Source organism: Aythya ferina (genome assembly GCF_964211825.1).
Source record: "Aythya ferina genome assembly, chromosome: 5".
In the NCBI taxonomy this organism is placed as follows: Eukaryota; Metazoa; Chordata; class Aves; order Anseriformes; family Anatidae; genus Aythya; species Aythya ferina.
The window spans coordinates 34,305,212-34,320,910 of NC_140301.1; the positions used below are offsets into that span (position 1 = coordinate 34,305,212).

A 15,699-nucleotide genomic window follows, 5' to 3' on the forward strand; every position below is an offset into this window, starting at 1 on the left:
CGCCCACACCCAGCCTGGCAGCCCGCCGCCACACCGCGTGGGACCCTCCGTGCCCTCTTCCAAAATGGCAGCCACCAACTTCAACCGGTACGGGCTGGAAACCCTTCCCCCTCCCTTTCCCTTTAGCAAAATGGCGGCGAAGCGCGCTCACGCCCCGCCCTCCGTAGGTGATTGCCAGGTTGCGCGGTCACGCGGTGGGCGGGGGCGAGTCGCCGGGGGGCCGGGGCGGGGCGGGGCGGGGCGGGGAGACGAGACCGGGATGGGGACGGAAGGGATGGGGCGAAAGGGGCTGGGACCGGCTGGGATGGGAGCAGCCGCGATGGGAGCAGCCGCGCTTCCACCTCGCCCTGCGGCTCTGCTTTGCGTTTGGCTTCTGCTCGGCTCCAGCTGGGGCCCGGGTCCCCCTGGGGTCGGTGCCGTTCCGCGTCCAACGGCCACCTACGTGCTGGACGCCGGCAGCGGGCTGGGCAGGCAGTTCGACGGCATCGGCGCGGTCAGCGGCGGAGGGGTGAGTGCTGCCCCGGGACCCTGGCGTGGGGGGACGGGGGAGACCGGAGGGAGGCTGCGGGGCCGGGAGTGGGGGGTCCGAGGTGCTCCCGGTGCGTTTGGTACGGGGTGAGGCGAGGCGGGGGGCTCGGGGAGAGCATGAGTGATGCCGCTGGGGGGCTGCGCTTTGCTTGTGGTAAAGCTGCGTCCCTGTTCTCTAAACTTTCTTCTTTGAAGTGTCTCAGAGCAGCAGGCGCTTAAAGTCTGCAGAAATATACAAGTGAAGGGTTAGAAAAAGCTTGTTGTTTGTGCTTAGCAGAGCTCCTGATGCTACGTTTACTTTGGTAGTTTTATTAACTACATGAAAGTGCCCAGGCTGAAAAATTGGGATATACTTCTGTATTTGAAAGCTAAGGTGTTCATATTTTCACCTTCTTTCTGTTTTAGGCCACATCTAGACTCCTCGTGAACTACCAAGAACCTTATCGCTCGCAGATTTTAGATTATCTGTTCAAGGTAAAGCCTGTTTCACTGCTATTCTGCATGAAATTTGGCATTATTATTTTTTATTGTTGAATGTTGGGACTTTATGGAGTAGTCAGTATTACTTAGGATTAGACAAACTCCTTATAAATCATTCACTTAAAAGTTGATTTTTTGACTTAACACCTGAACATTGTAGTAGAATAGAAAAAGTAATAGGTTGTGTTAGTAACTGCAAGTTGTAGATGGCTGCGTAGCTAAGAGTGGAATGGTCTATCTCAGAGAGAGATTAGATCTGTTAGTGCTAGGTTGTATGCTAATTCACAGTGTAGGGAAACATTCAGCCTTCTTTTTTGAAAAGGTTACTTAACTGTTTTCAAGATTAGTAATTAAGAATGCAATGTTTACATGTGTTACATATTTTTTTCAGTCTCTCTGACTTTATTTTTATTATGGTTTAACTCTGCGTGTATTGTTGTGGGATAAATAAATAAATTGTTCTCTCATAAAGAATGAGCTTCCTAGCGCTTCACAAGAGTTTTGATTCTGCTATGAAGAGCTAGAAGGCTCATTCTTCTGGGACAAGAATAGAACCAGTAAGAGTAGTTGGTAGTCTAGTGTGTGAGTTCCGAAACCAAAGGAACAAGTTGCCTTCCTTCAGAATATGACATCTGCCAATATTACATATCTGATAGGTGCTAACTGTACAAAAGTTATTTTTATCAGAATCTTAAATTTTAGTTGTTGTCCTTGACAGTCAGCATGTTGTTCAGGAGCTTATTTCTTCTAATTATTAAAATTACTCTTTTTTTGCCTGTTCCCAACATATTTTTATCATTAATTTGGGGCTAAATGAGGGCTAAATAATTCTGTGGCTACAATAAATGGCTTAGTTGTTTGTTATCATTGTAGGAAGTGGGTTGGACAGGTTTGATTTGAGTATGGATAGATTCACAAAATGTGAAAACTTATGCCTGGACTGCATCATTTCAATAGACTGTTCCAAACTAGTGTACTTCCAGTACAAGTGCAGTTACTGTAGAAGGAGTACAAATGTTACTGGTTTGTAAGCTGCTTTAGTTAGCAAGTGTAACCTGTGGAGTTACTCAACTTAATATATGGTAAGATTATTGCCCTGAACAGTAATAACTTGTTTTGCTTTTGGCACTGTAAATTACTCTGCTGAAAGAGGATGTCATGTCACTTTCAAGTAGTGTAATCCAGATGGCTGGAGGGGAATAGTTTACTGTGTAGTTTAAAATTGGTTACAAAGGGTAGAGTAAGGCATAATATCTGACTGGAGTTTGGAGACCAAAATTGTGTGCTACAACACACATTATGAGTTTTCTGAAGGAGTCAAAAGGATTGTGATAAAAGAAAATCTAGCTGAGAGGTTGTGATTTTCAAATTATTTTTGGTGTGTTCTTTCACCAAAACTTCTGAAAATGTCAGATAAGTGGGAAACAACTTTGCCTCATTCTCTTTATCTTTTAATGCCTGACTTACACAGTAGAGATGAAAAAGGGTATGTATTAGAAGTTTAAAATAACATATGGAGGACTCATGGTAAACTGGGAAACATTTGCTTCTTATTTAAAAAACAAAGCAACAACAAAAAACTGTATGCCAAGCAAATTATTGTCTGTGTACCTTTTTTCTTTTATTGAAGTGCATTCTTAAGTCTTGAAACTTTTTTTTAGTTGCCAAAATTATACTTTAGTAATTCCATGAAGGAAGCCAGCTCCATTAGTGCTTATTAATATAATGATTAGTTAGAGTTGCTCAAGCCAGAGCTTACAAAACCACCAATGGCTGAATGAACATACTAGGAATAGGATGACTTACATGTGCTTAAATTCTGTATTCTGTCTACTAGTCAGAGGCAAGGGAAACAGGATAGTGGACCAAGCGGATATTTGTTCTCCGTTATGGCACCTTTCCTTTTCTCATGCTTTCTGTCTGTAGGTTATTTCTGACTCCTTCACATAAGGAGTGTAATCCTTTAGACCAATGAACAAATTAATTACAAGGATAACAGCTCTGATTATTTTTTTTTTTAAGGAAATAATAAGCTTGACTTCTAATAACATTAGAAATACAGTTGTGTTCCTCATGTAGCTCATTCTGCATTAAGAACTCTTCAATAATTTCTTTAACAAAATCAATTTAAGATCTGCAGAGTGGGGGGAAGTATCATTAACTGTGCAAGAGTCAGTGAAACTGGCTAAAGGTAAATTTTTATTTCTCTTTACCAGTTTCCTTTGGAAGCAGAATTTCTTGTAATCTCACATTGCACCTGATATGGGTGTTTAATAAAAAAGTATTGAATTTCCAGTATCCTCAAAACTGTGCACTTATTTGTTTCACAGTTCTTTTCAATAGTCCGACTTCTCTGTTTCTTTCTCTTTTTCCTAGCCAAATTTTGGTGCTTCTTTGCATATTCTCAAAGTAGAGATTGGAGGCGATGGCCAGTCAACAGGTATGGATTTTACAGGGTTTAACTTCTCATTGCAATGTTCTGTTAGCGACATGTCCTGCATGCTGCACTTGAGTTAAAAAATGCAGGTATGTTGTGTAGTTCTACTGAAGTTGCACAAAAAGATCAGAGACAATGTCTGCCAACTTGTAGACGAGAAATTTACACTAAGTTCTTAATATAATATAATGGTTAATAGGTTGTGTTCTAGACTATGTAAGTTCTTTTTCCTTCCAAGGTTGGGGAAGCTTTCTGAATTGCAGAGCATTTCTCAAACACTAGTTTTGCAATACGAACGCTGTAAAACTTTTCTAGGGATAGGTAGTATATGTCTTAAAAACATGAAAATGCACAGACGGCTGATCAGAAGCAGTTAATGTTTCTTTGGTTTCATGGCTGCAACATTTCATTGGGGTGTCCTTGTCTGACTGACAGTATGCACTTTTTTTTTGCCTGGCCACAATTGCAGGTGAAAAAGTCTTGGTGCAGTTTGCCTAGTTCATTATATTTACATATAAGAGAAATGGAGTAATACATGTTTATTAACTGTTTGTTATTGAAAATTAAGAGTAACTAAATTACTGTTTATAATGTTTTTTTCTTCTTTGCCCCTCCCTCCTATATGTCAGCATTTAGACATAACCTGCTGATTATACCTTCTACCATGTTTTTTCCTTCTAACCTGTAACATTCGCAGTAGTTGTTAAGACCAAGATTATAATGCTAAATCTATATTTAGGATTATACCTGTGAATATAAAATGGTTCAATAGTTAACCAGATTCTGATGCAAAAAAAGAGGGCATAATCTTTTTTTTTTTTAAAAATACCAATCAAATGGAAATTTATGCTAAGTTAATATGCTAAGAATGAAGGGTGGCAAGTCTTGCATGTTCCCTTCCACTACTCATTTTGCTTTGAAGCAAAACAAAGAATGTGTGAACCGTATTGGAGTTGTGTGCCTGCATACTGTGGCAGTGAGCAATACAGAAAACTTGATAATGTGTAACAGCTTATGACACAGAAGATAATTGTAAACTACCTGTCTCTTTCCTTCCTAGATGGCACTGAGCCCTCCCATATGCACTATGAAAATGATGAGAACTACTTCCGGGGCTACGAATGGTGGCTGATGAAAGAAGCTAAAAAGAGGAACCCCCAAATTAAACTGATAGGTAAATTGTTGCATGCTTTAGGATTTATATGCTTTTTTTCTAAAAAATAAATATATATATATATATATATGCTTATATGCTTTTTTTTTTATGTTGCAGTAGGCAAAGTAGAGAATCTCTAGTGTTTGTTAATCTTGCATTGATAGTTCCCTTAAAAATACTATTTTTGCTTTGCTATAGTAGAATAACATTCTGAACAGTGAATCTCTAATAATTTGCTTGCATGAAGTAACATTAATGTTTAGATGTTATCACAGTGATGAATATAAATGATTTATTCTGATGGGTGAATTTCTGAATAATAAGTAGAGTAAAAAAAAAAAGGGGGAAGAATAAAGTAAACTTACAGGAAGTATGGATCTGTAAATCTTCCATGCACCAAGTTCAATTATATGTCCTTATTACAAACTTGTCACCTTCCCTCCCCATTACAATGCTTTCTGTCTTTGCTTTATAATTTGTTTGAGACATACATAGTTGAGCTATAAGAAGACTTAGCTGTTTCTCTGTTTTGATCATGGGTTGTGTATGTGCTGTGACAGTACGAATGTGTAACCATAGATTTTACATGAAACACTTTACAGAATGTATTTCACATGAAAGAAGGGATTTTTTTTTATTCTGCAAAAACAGTTTCAAAAATGAACATTGATATAAATAATTTGATTCTGTAGTGAGGTGCTAGATAGCATGTGTGTACTTCCTGAAACTGGAAGCAATCTTTCTTACTAATCATGATAGATCTTGATTCTGAAACAGAAAAGTCAGCACACATCTCTCAGTGCTGTTTTGAGCAAATATTTTTGTCTTTGTGAAACTATTAACACTGAACTAGTTATAAACTAAATGCTGGGCTCTTCCATGTGTGAAGGCCACCAGTATTCCCTGGTGAATTCTAAAATTATCTGATGGACTTGGCATTTCAAGATATTTGCATTTCTCTTAGCTTTTTGAAACAGTGAAATTGAACTTGATATTGAATACAAGTGCCTTTTGCTATTGATAATGCCTTCATATAGTATATGATTGCTTCCATTTTGTATGTGGTTGCAGAATGTATTATTATAATTCTTACCTTTGTAAGAGCAAGCCAGAAATCAGCAGTCTCTGCAGGGCAGAGAAACCTCATAATTCAAACAAAATACACTGCATCATTTGATTGTATACTTCTATCTCAATCTATCTTCGTTTTAGTCTGAATAATTATTAATGTGCAGCATAGCAACCAGACAAGGAAATAAATGTGGCTTGTGACTTGTTTCTGGTTTTTCATATAGTTTACTTGATTGTGTTGTACTCTTATAACAAAGTGACAATATGAATGACAATTTGTGAAGTCTTTTATGACTAAGTCATGCAAGAGACAAGTTCCCTCCAAAGTAAGTTATAACAAATGTGCACATCTGTAAGTAGTAAAAATATTTTGAAAGTAACCTTTAAAGTATTTCAAAGGCTTTACTTCCAGGAGCTTGAAAGGTTGTCAGTGATGTTTGTGTTCTTTCCCTGTGATAATTCTGTTCATATAATTTATCAATATATGTAAACTTCCTGCTTTTAGAGTATCTTCCTCTCTGTATCACCAGACAGATATCCTTTCTCAGTAGTCTAATGTGTTATTCCAGTTTCAACAACAGGATTATTCAGTCATCTGATGCTTCTTTTTATTTGATATTGCTTCAAATTTCAGTCAGCAAAATTTAAAAGGTGTTTTCAGATAAGAAAGTTGTATTTTGTCCTACAAAAAGAAGTGGGACCAAAACATAAAGATTACTTTAATTACTTGCAAGTCTCCAAAAATATGACAGTTTTGCTGGCACCAGCTGTTGTATGCTACCAGTTTACGTGTCTAATTACCCCTCATTCAGGCATCAGATTTTGCCTTATTCACCCCCAAGGCATGACTTGGTACAGGATTTGCCAATCAGGTTCTCTTAGACAAGCGCTGTGGTGAACAGTAAGCTTACAGTCTATGACTGATTATTAACAACTTCCTGTTATTGAACACTTGATTTGAGGAAAAAGGTAAGAGGATATGGCTTTGAATTTACCTGTGATGTCTTATACAGTGTCAGCTGAAAATGTAGGAGGATCTACTGAGGTTAATTTGTTATTCTTACCACAAGATCTAGAAAGCTGCTGACACTTGAAAATGCTTTTTCATGATCCTATTCTTTCGTCCTCTATTATGATCAGATCATCACTTGTTCTGGAATTCATACTCAGGAGACTAACAAATTTTGGTGTTTAGTATTGATCCTTTGTCTATAACTTTGTGAACTGTTATCCCAAAGTCTTCAGAATGTTAAGCCTGTTAGAACTAATGCTACACATAGCATATGCACATATACAGAAATATTGCATGTAGTCAGTTGCTCTGTAGTAATCATAGGATAATTTGGGTTGGAAGGAACCGTAAATGACATCAAATAACCCTCCCACCCCCCCACTGTGGGCAGGGGCACCTTTCATTAGATCAGGCTCCTCCCCTAAAGCCCCATCCGACCTGGCCTTGAATGCTTCCAGGCATGGGGCATCCACAGCTTCACAACCTGTTCCAGTGCTTCACCACCCTCTGAGTAAAGAATTTCTTCTTTATATCTAATCTAAATCTGCCCTCTTTTAGTTTAAAGCCATTCCCCTGCACTCCTTGATAAAGAGTCATTCCTGATCTTTCCTGTAGGCTTCCTTACAGTACTAGAAGGGATGGGTTCCTAGCTTTTTTCTTTTTTTAAAAAAAAATATATATTAACAGTTTTGATTGTTATTTATATTACAGCATATTCTGTTGTAAAATGAGTAGTGTTTTATTGTCTTCATTGAAACTATGTGAATCTGAAGGACATATCTGCTTCTATGATTTATGTAGTACAAATTACAGCTAGCTCTTGAATCTTGCTTAAGTGGACAGTCTACTTTACTCAGTATTTTATTCTTTTGTTTTTATTCTCTCTTCAGGATTACCCTGGACGTTTCCAGCATGGATAGGGAAAGGTGAAAACTGGCCCTATGACTATCCACATGTCACTGCTTACTATATTATTTCTTGGATATTAGGAGCTAAACAGTATCATGATCTGGACATTGACTATATCGGGGTCAGTAAAGCACAATTTCCAGTATATGTTGTCTATCTTCATTCCTAAGATTTTTGTTCTTTTCTCTTTGTTGATTACTGGGTGAAAGAGGGATGAGAAATAGTAATTGCAGTTTTGGGTTTTTCTGTTGCAGTGAGAAAGGAAGAAGTTATGCTAGTTTACAGTCTTTCTGCAATACTGGCCAATAATTCTGAAACAGTATAAAATGGCTAGATTCCTGCCTTCCCAATTCTAGAATGAAATTACCGGATAATTTGAGGATTTTGAAACCTGTTTGAAACTTGGTCTTGTAATTTCCTTCCTTGCTTGCTCTGCCTGGGTTTCAGAAGTAACTGCCTAACAAAAAAACATTAAGACTTGGAGTTTGAGAGTAATATAACACGGCTTCTTGACATACAATATGGTTACTATTTTTGCTGAAGGGCAACCCTCTACAACTTTTTCCATTTTTGCTTCCGTTATTTAGAGTAGGTTAAGGTGCACATGTTACAGTATAGTATAACTGCTCTGTTTTGTTACAGAGCAATAGATAGAAGTAGTAAGTGAGTATCTGAGAAAAATGTAACTTGGAGGTGAGAGGGAGAAGCCCACAACCTGGAAGAAACACTTCAAATTCATTATTTGACAGAGATCTAATGCTTTCTTTTTTTTTCTTCTGCTTAAGAAAATGTCTGGATAGGATTCCTTTAAAAGCACTGCACTTATTCTGGGCTTCTAAGTGTTTTGATATGAGAGTTGTTTAACTGCAGAAAAGCTGAAAATCAACAGTCCAGAGGGAGGCTCTCAAAGTTATAGTTTCCATCCCTCTAGAAAAGCCTGAGCTTTCTACTGTAATGTGGGAAGGTGCATATATATGATATGTCTCTCTTCTGGAATATGTCCCCTTTGTTGCTGGCTGACTTCATCTGTGTCAGTCTTGCATGCTGGGTAACACAGCAGTACTTCAGAAATTGAATTTGGGGAGGTGGAACATACCTTCTGCTCTAAAAGCACAGGAAGGTGAAAATTTAAAACCAGGTAAGTTCTGCAGATTAAATATTTGATGAATGTCTGGCTGCTGTACTGTTACTTGACGTTGCAATTGGCCTTTTGGGTTCTATATCTCTAAGGAAGAGGAAGTTGTGATTCTACAAGCAGCGTGCTGACAGTTCATGTTGTCTATTTTCTTGGTGAGTATTATATGAAAGAAACACAGGAAAGGAGTTAGGTCTGTGAAGGCTCAGAACCTGACAAAACAATTTTAATGCTGCTCTGATTCTACATTGTTTTCCTTCTGTTCTGGTTTGTAGCATGTGCTATATAATATACATAATTAGTTTTTTTATGGTGAGCCACACAGTAAGTAATTTTTTTGTAATTCAGAAATCAACTGATCATATTAACACTTGTGGAAAGATCTAGAAATATCCTTTAGGTGTTTTTGTCCTATAAAGAAACAAGCCTGCAAGTCTTCCTGAATTCTTCTCATTTATACAGAGTTTTCACTAGACAGAGGATACGCGTTGTGAGGACTTGCCTAGAACCAGCCAACAAGAAACACCAAGCTCTTGGCACATTTGAGTGGCAGGCTATGGTCAAAATCAAACAGTCATCTTCCAGTTGGATGAAACTGTCAGTTTGTAGATAGCTGGGTGACCTTCACCTACCGGGGCACACATAAGACCTTTACTGGTGAACATGAGTCATAGTGCTCATGTTGCAGGTCAGGAAAAGTAAGAAGGTTTTTGACTTGGCATTTTGTTGTCCCTGATATTTGGTAGAAAGGAACGCCTCCGTTCCTGCTCTTGAATTTTAGGCTGTGTTTAGCTTAAACACCCTTTCCATAAAACAGGGCAATCCAGAGCAATCTAAGTAAAGACACATAAAACAATATGATTTAAACTATACTGTGTTTCTCTTGTATTTAGCTATGGATATAGTCCTGTATAAATTATAAAGAATTCAAAGTTTCAAGGAATTATGTCCTGAAACTGTAGGCAATCATTCAATGAAGCAGTCATTTTCTCTCTCCATATTAGGGTATGGCAACAAGGGCCCGTTCTGTATGACCATGCCTTGAAGCCACAATGTTTTTTTTCGAGAGGAATTCTAACAAACTGTAGGCCCATAATGCTAATAATGTGTAATGTGGCAAACTGTTGTAGAGCTCCCACAGCATTAAAGCAAGAATACAGGCAGTAGGTCCAAAAGTTAGATAAAACAAGCAGCTGTTTGGAACTTTCATATCAGCTCTCCAGCGGAGAATTCTATAACAAAACCAACCAGAACACTTTCTTCTAGGAAACTAGAACGGTGGAGTTCATTAATGATTGTGTAATCTCATTTTATATAAATATATATATATAAATATAAATAAAATCTTTTGTTATCTGTCCTGACTTCTCTAAATGGCTTTTTACTTTTTGCTTTATAGATATGGAATGAAAGGGCATTTAATAGCAAATATATCAAGGTATGTATTTTTTTTTCCCTTCTCTAAAGTGAAATGTGCTTCTGAAGTTTGTCTTTATCCTATGTCAATGATTAGCTTTGCTGACTTTGCCTAGAAAAGAGACCTTAATCCTGCAACTGCTTCACTTACATGTAGTGGTAGCAGACAAAGAATGCTAATGGAGCCAGTTCTTTAGATTTTTTTTTTCTTCTGAAACTTATTTTGAACTTTGTGTGTCGGTGTATGGTAAATATGTGGAACACTTTAATGGAGGCTCCACCTGAATCATCCAAATTTGTTTTTTTACTGTCTTAGAGTTAACTATAAAATAAGTCGCAGATCTGCAATTGCTTAAAAATTCTCTAGTGAAGTTCAAGTGGGTATCATATCCTTAGATTATGGTTATAAAACTGCAAGTTCTTATATTTTCTGCTGTATTTCTCTGTTTTCTAATCTACTTTTATCATAATGTAAAGTTTCTTTATTTTAACTATGCAAAAGTCAATGCATCATGTTTGAAATGAATTGGAGAGAGACAGTATTTCACATAACTGACACTGAGGTGAGGTATCACTAAGCTATCACTGCTCCCCTTGCCACGTACACTTCTCTGGAAGCTTGCTTCTATTTATGTTGAAGTAGAAACTTAAGTTTAAGCTTCTGCTATATTCACTTCCTTGTTGCTGCTTCAAAGCTAAAAAGCAATTGCATTTCTGCTTTTTAAAAGCAAATAAAAGTTGAACTGAGTGTGTAGAAAATTGTCAAATTTCCTTACAGAACACAGCAGAGGTTGGATCCCATCTGCCTAATTATTCAGTTAGTGGCTATTAGAAAAGTTACAGTTCTTACAGTTTGTGTACACTGGGTAAGGTTAGTCATGTCGTTTGACCTTGGACCTTCTGTCATTATTTTATTCATTGATTAATTTCAATAGAATAGTACAGTAGAATGGTGTACAACAGTCAAACATGGTATTAAGGGTGGAGGGGGGGAAGCACACCCTTTCATAAGGCTGGGATATGAAATTCTGCCTGTTCATAAAAACTGGGTGTTCTCCTGTAAAACCTTTTTTCCTTCCTATTGTATAAGTAGATGAGTAGCTTTAGATATATTTCCTATGATTTGTAAGCTGCTTTGAGCGAGGGAGGTCAGGAAGCACTGGCAGAAAACTGTGCTGGCATTATACCTGGTAGAGACAAAGAGAAACACCTTATCCATTTTTATGAGTTTATTGTTAACAGATATGTTAATCAACTATGTATCGTAAACTGATTTATCTGGTTCACTGCCAGCACAGCAACTTAGTTTCTAAGACTGTAGTGGGTTTATGGTTATAACTTAGACCAACTTCTGCTAGTTATGCTTCGTTTCACTACTAATTGTATTAAAGTGATTTTGTAGCAGCCTGTGAAAGTTAGTCTAGACCATTGGTTCCTTTTGGACGCAGAGGTTTGGCAGTAGTTTTATTGACATACAAAATCCATGCCAGAGAAAATGCAAAAGCACTAAAGTGTGACATAAAACACCTTGGTATCTATGCCAAGTTGTCATGTTTCTTCATGCATGTCTAGTAGCAAAACTCTTGTGGATTTTGTTAGTGAAGCTGCTTAAATCCCTGTCCAAACTTGTTCAGTGGGTATGTTTAGAATCCTTTTAAAATATGTCATCCTGATGTGTGTTTAGTACAAGCCATAGGCTTTTTTTCTAATGTAGGAAAAGCGTTTGTAGGGCTGCCTCTATAACAAAACAAACCAAAACAACAGCAGGATGTAGAAACTAGACGTTTTCTGCCTTATTTAGTGCCAAGAAATTTAGGTGCTGGGATTTTCTTTCTTTGAAAGAGAAGTTATCCACTGATCAGGTATAGGCTAAAGGAAAAATCTGAGGATACTAATAGTCTCCTAAAGGATAATTACAATCATAAGTAATTTCTGCTGGTAGGAAGTAGAGGGAAACGCTCATGCCTGGGCTGTTTAAATAGAAATCCAATGTTGCTCAGTACCTATGTTATAAAAGCAAAACCAAACAGAACTGAAAACACTTGCTTACAGTCTGGAATAAGGCAATGCAAGTAGGATAGAAGATAGAGTAATGTGCTTTTTGAGCTGCAAGTTTTATTTGTTCACTACCTAGGTGATATGTTGCTAGGAAAGTTGATGAAACAAGCTTTTGTAAAAAATAAGTATTGGAGAGAAGGCAGATCTTATTATAAATAAAATACTCATTTTATTTCACTATATCACTGATTGAAACAGGTTCTTTTTTGCTTGGTCCTCTGCAGCGTCACCTGGATGTTTTCTAATCTGTTTGCCTTGGCTTCCAGATGTGAGGAGAATGTGGAGAACAACTCTAGAGCAGATGCATTCTACATGTTAGCTTTTTTAGCACAATTGAATTGGGACAACTTTTGGCTTTTAGAGCTATATTTTTAAAGTTTTACCCTAAAATCACCAAAACATTCATTGAAAAGTATCAACCTTCACCCGATTAATTGATATAATGTTTTATTTAACCCTTGTTTTATCATTTGTTCTCTTACTCTGTGCTGCCATGTGGCACATCTATTCTATAATCAATGATTCTGCTTGCAGTCAGCCATTTGAAAAAGACTTACTAAAATGTTCAGCAAACATATTCTATAACGACAAATACATGACACAGATCAGTTTAAATTCTTCGTTATTTTGCTAAATTTTTATTTATATGAAATTATTTTAGTTGCTTCATCCACTAAGGCTCCAGTTGTGTTTCTTATAAAGTAGAAGAAACAGAACAGGGAAGCAATGATTCTGTGGCTTGTATATTCTTCCAACTATATTTTTAAATACTGTCATATTAAATTGACCCTAAAATTTAATGAGTATCTTCATACAAATGCCTGTACTGGGGTTTGGGGTGGCTGGAATGACATCATTCTGCATATGTTACTGTGGAGTACATTGTGTGTCTACAATTCTGTGTCCTTGGTACTTACTTTCTTACATGGATGTTCTGCAACATTTCTAGTTATTTTGTTCTACTGAGCTATCTTTATGATTAGGCAGTTTTTCTGAATGTCTAACCTACTAAATCTTGCTGTATGTCCATTGGGTGTTACCTTTTGTCTTAGTTCTATCTGCTCCAGAGGGCTGCTAATGTCCTTCCTCTTTCAAAGACCACTTAGGTCTTTGAATATGGTCATGTCTTCCCTCAGTTTATTTTCTAGGTTAAACAGCACTGGTCATGACAATCTTCTTTGTAGGTCATACTTTGTCTTATCTGTCATCTCTGCTGTGGAATAGGTAGAAAGAATCCAAATCTAGAAATGCACAGTTCAGAAACAAGTACAACTTCCCTTTTCCCTCGCAATACACTGGCACTATTTCTCCTTTGGTGAACCACCATCATCCTCAGAACCATTTCATCAGACTTTCTGTTTACTTTGTGGTATACACCAGTTATTGGTGCAGCTTGTTGAACTAAAAGTCATTTATGAGTGAATAATTTCTGGACTATTCTAATTTGTCAAATTCCTGCTTGCTTTGGATCCTGCACAAATTTAAGGGATGTACTTTGTCCATGAAGTATTTTAATAAAAATAATTATATCTATGGAAGTTCTTTCTACATCCCAATTCAGAAGTCTTTGCAGGCTCATCCTGATCTGGTCCTTACTGCAAGTGGATAGATCGCTGTTACTTTTATTTTCTAGTAGTTTTCCTACTTGTAGTATGTTGTTTTAATTCTAGACATCAGTTAGGAAAGTATTGTGGGAAACATCTTCAAATGCCTCAGTTTCTTAAGATTTTTTGTTAGTTAACTAGTCTCTAAAAATATTTTCTTTTCAGGAGTGTCATTTTTGTCTACCTGTGTATCTTCTCCAATTTCTTTACCCCAATTGAGTCAAACATGTTTATAGACTTTGAAAGTGCTGTTATCATTGAACTGGCAATATCTTCTCTTCCAGTCAGGTGCTTAGTATTGTACAGTACTTAGGGCTAGAAATGGAAATTCTGCAGTCACATGTTGAAGAAAGTATCTGACAAATACTGGGGAGTAGACCTTGAGATTTAACATCTTACAGTGGTTTAGGTTGGCAAAATGATCTAGGCTCGTCTTCAGTTTTCTGAAATGTTTAGTGTGTTTTCCTCTGATCTCTTCTTGTTACTGAAGAATTCTGAAAACCATCACACTGATGGCTATCAGGAACAAAATTTAAATAGATAAAACTTCTCTGATGTGTTCACTCTTTAATCTGTGCCACGTTTGTAAGAGTAAGACTGGGTGCAGCCTGATGATTAAGTTGATACAAGGCTGTAGCATCGATCTAGCCTCACTGTGGTTTTGCTTTTATGAAAAAACCTGTACCAAACTAATGCTTATTAAAACCAATATCATTTGTAGAATTATATTGTTTAAATAGTGGAAAAGCTTTTTTTTTTTTTTTTTTTTTTTGCAAACAGCTTCTGACAGCATCTGATCTTAATATTGTCAGGGATACTCAATAAAATGTTTCATGCTATGAGTTTCAAATTACAGTGACTTTAATAATTATACCTTTACAAACTTTTTAGTAAGCTTCATGCTTTGAAGGCTTCAAGAACAGAACTTCACTGCTTGTCTCCTTGCTGAAAGGTTATTAACGAGCTTAGTATCCGTTAGATCTAGGCTTGCTTGTCACCAACACTTAAACTTTGTTTTGGGTCCTTGTCTTGACTGCACATCAAGACAGAAATGCTCTCTATTATCCTTCGTGTTGGTGGACATCTATTATAAGAAATTATAGAACCTAAGGATTCATACCTTCAAATACAGTCAAATCACTTGGAAAAAAATCTTCCTTATGTATGCATGCATACAGCACATACTACATAATCTCTGTATATCTAAGATTGAAGGAAGTATTTTAGGCTGTGGACTGATGTCCTTTCCCAGATGCAGTTGCAGGTGGAAGCCATTGGAAAAAAAAAATGTATTTTTAAATTGAGCGTTGAGTTTAAAAACATGTTTATAATACCAGCCTATTTCTGCGTGGCTATCTGACTGTCAGAGATAACCCTTCAGTGTTAAAAGTATTTATCAGTAACTTTATTGTGGTTGTTATTGTAGGAGAAGTGAAAACTTGTCTTCAGAGCAAGATCAATAACAGATGCTTCCACTGACTGCTCCTTCAGTTTTTGAATTGTTTACAGTCTTAAGTTTTCGTGTTGCATGTGTGATGAAAGGCTGCACTTTAAGTGGTGTTATCTGTTACTAAGGTACTTCGACAGTCTTTGGACAGACTGGGTCTAAGGAACATTGGCATCATCGCTGCGGATGGAGACTGGAACATTTCAAAGGAGATGGTAGTTGATCCCTATCTTAATGATGCTGTTCAGGTAGTCGGGTAAGTGTGGGAGAAGAGACACGTTACTTACCACTTAATTTCTTTAAAATCTTCACCTCCATTTTGAGAAGTCATTCTGTTTTTCTCCCAGCTTTCAATTTAGTGCATGTCTAAGTTGATCTTGTAATTCTTCCATCATTTGTTTCAAAAATTGAGTTAGGAGCTAGATCTTAGGCTTCTTGCCTTGTCA

General features: G+C 37.2%; 1 protein-coding gene across 2 annotated transcripts in view; it reads left to right on the forward strand.

Moving 5' to 3' along the window:
• Positions 1 to 275: 275 nt before the first annotated feature.
• GALC (galactosylceramidase) overlaps positions 276 to 15,699 on the forward strand; it is a 40,556-nt gene continuing 25,132 nt past the window's right edge. The window contains exons 1-7 of one of the 2 annotated variants that reach the window (XM_084520068.1): positions 276 to 508; positions 934 to 1,002; positions 3,385 to 3,448; positions 4,506 to 4,619; positions 7,575 to 7,714; positions 10,128 to 10,166; positions 15,382 to 15,509. In XM_084520068.1, the coding sequence (XP_084376194.1) occupies positions 305 to 508; positions 934 to 1,002; positions 3,385 to 3,448; positions 4,506 to 4,619; positions 7,575 to 7,714; positions 10,128 to 10,166; positions 15,382 to 15,509 (758 nt within the window). In that variant the 5' untranslated portion in view covers positions 276 to 304. The remainder of the gene's footprint in view (positions 509 to 933; positions 1,003 to 3,384; positions 3,449 to 4,505; positions 4,620 to 7,574; positions 7,715 to 10,127; positions 10,167 to 15,381; positions 15,510 to 15,699) is intronic. The other variant, XM_084520067.1, reaches the window with a different exon arrangement.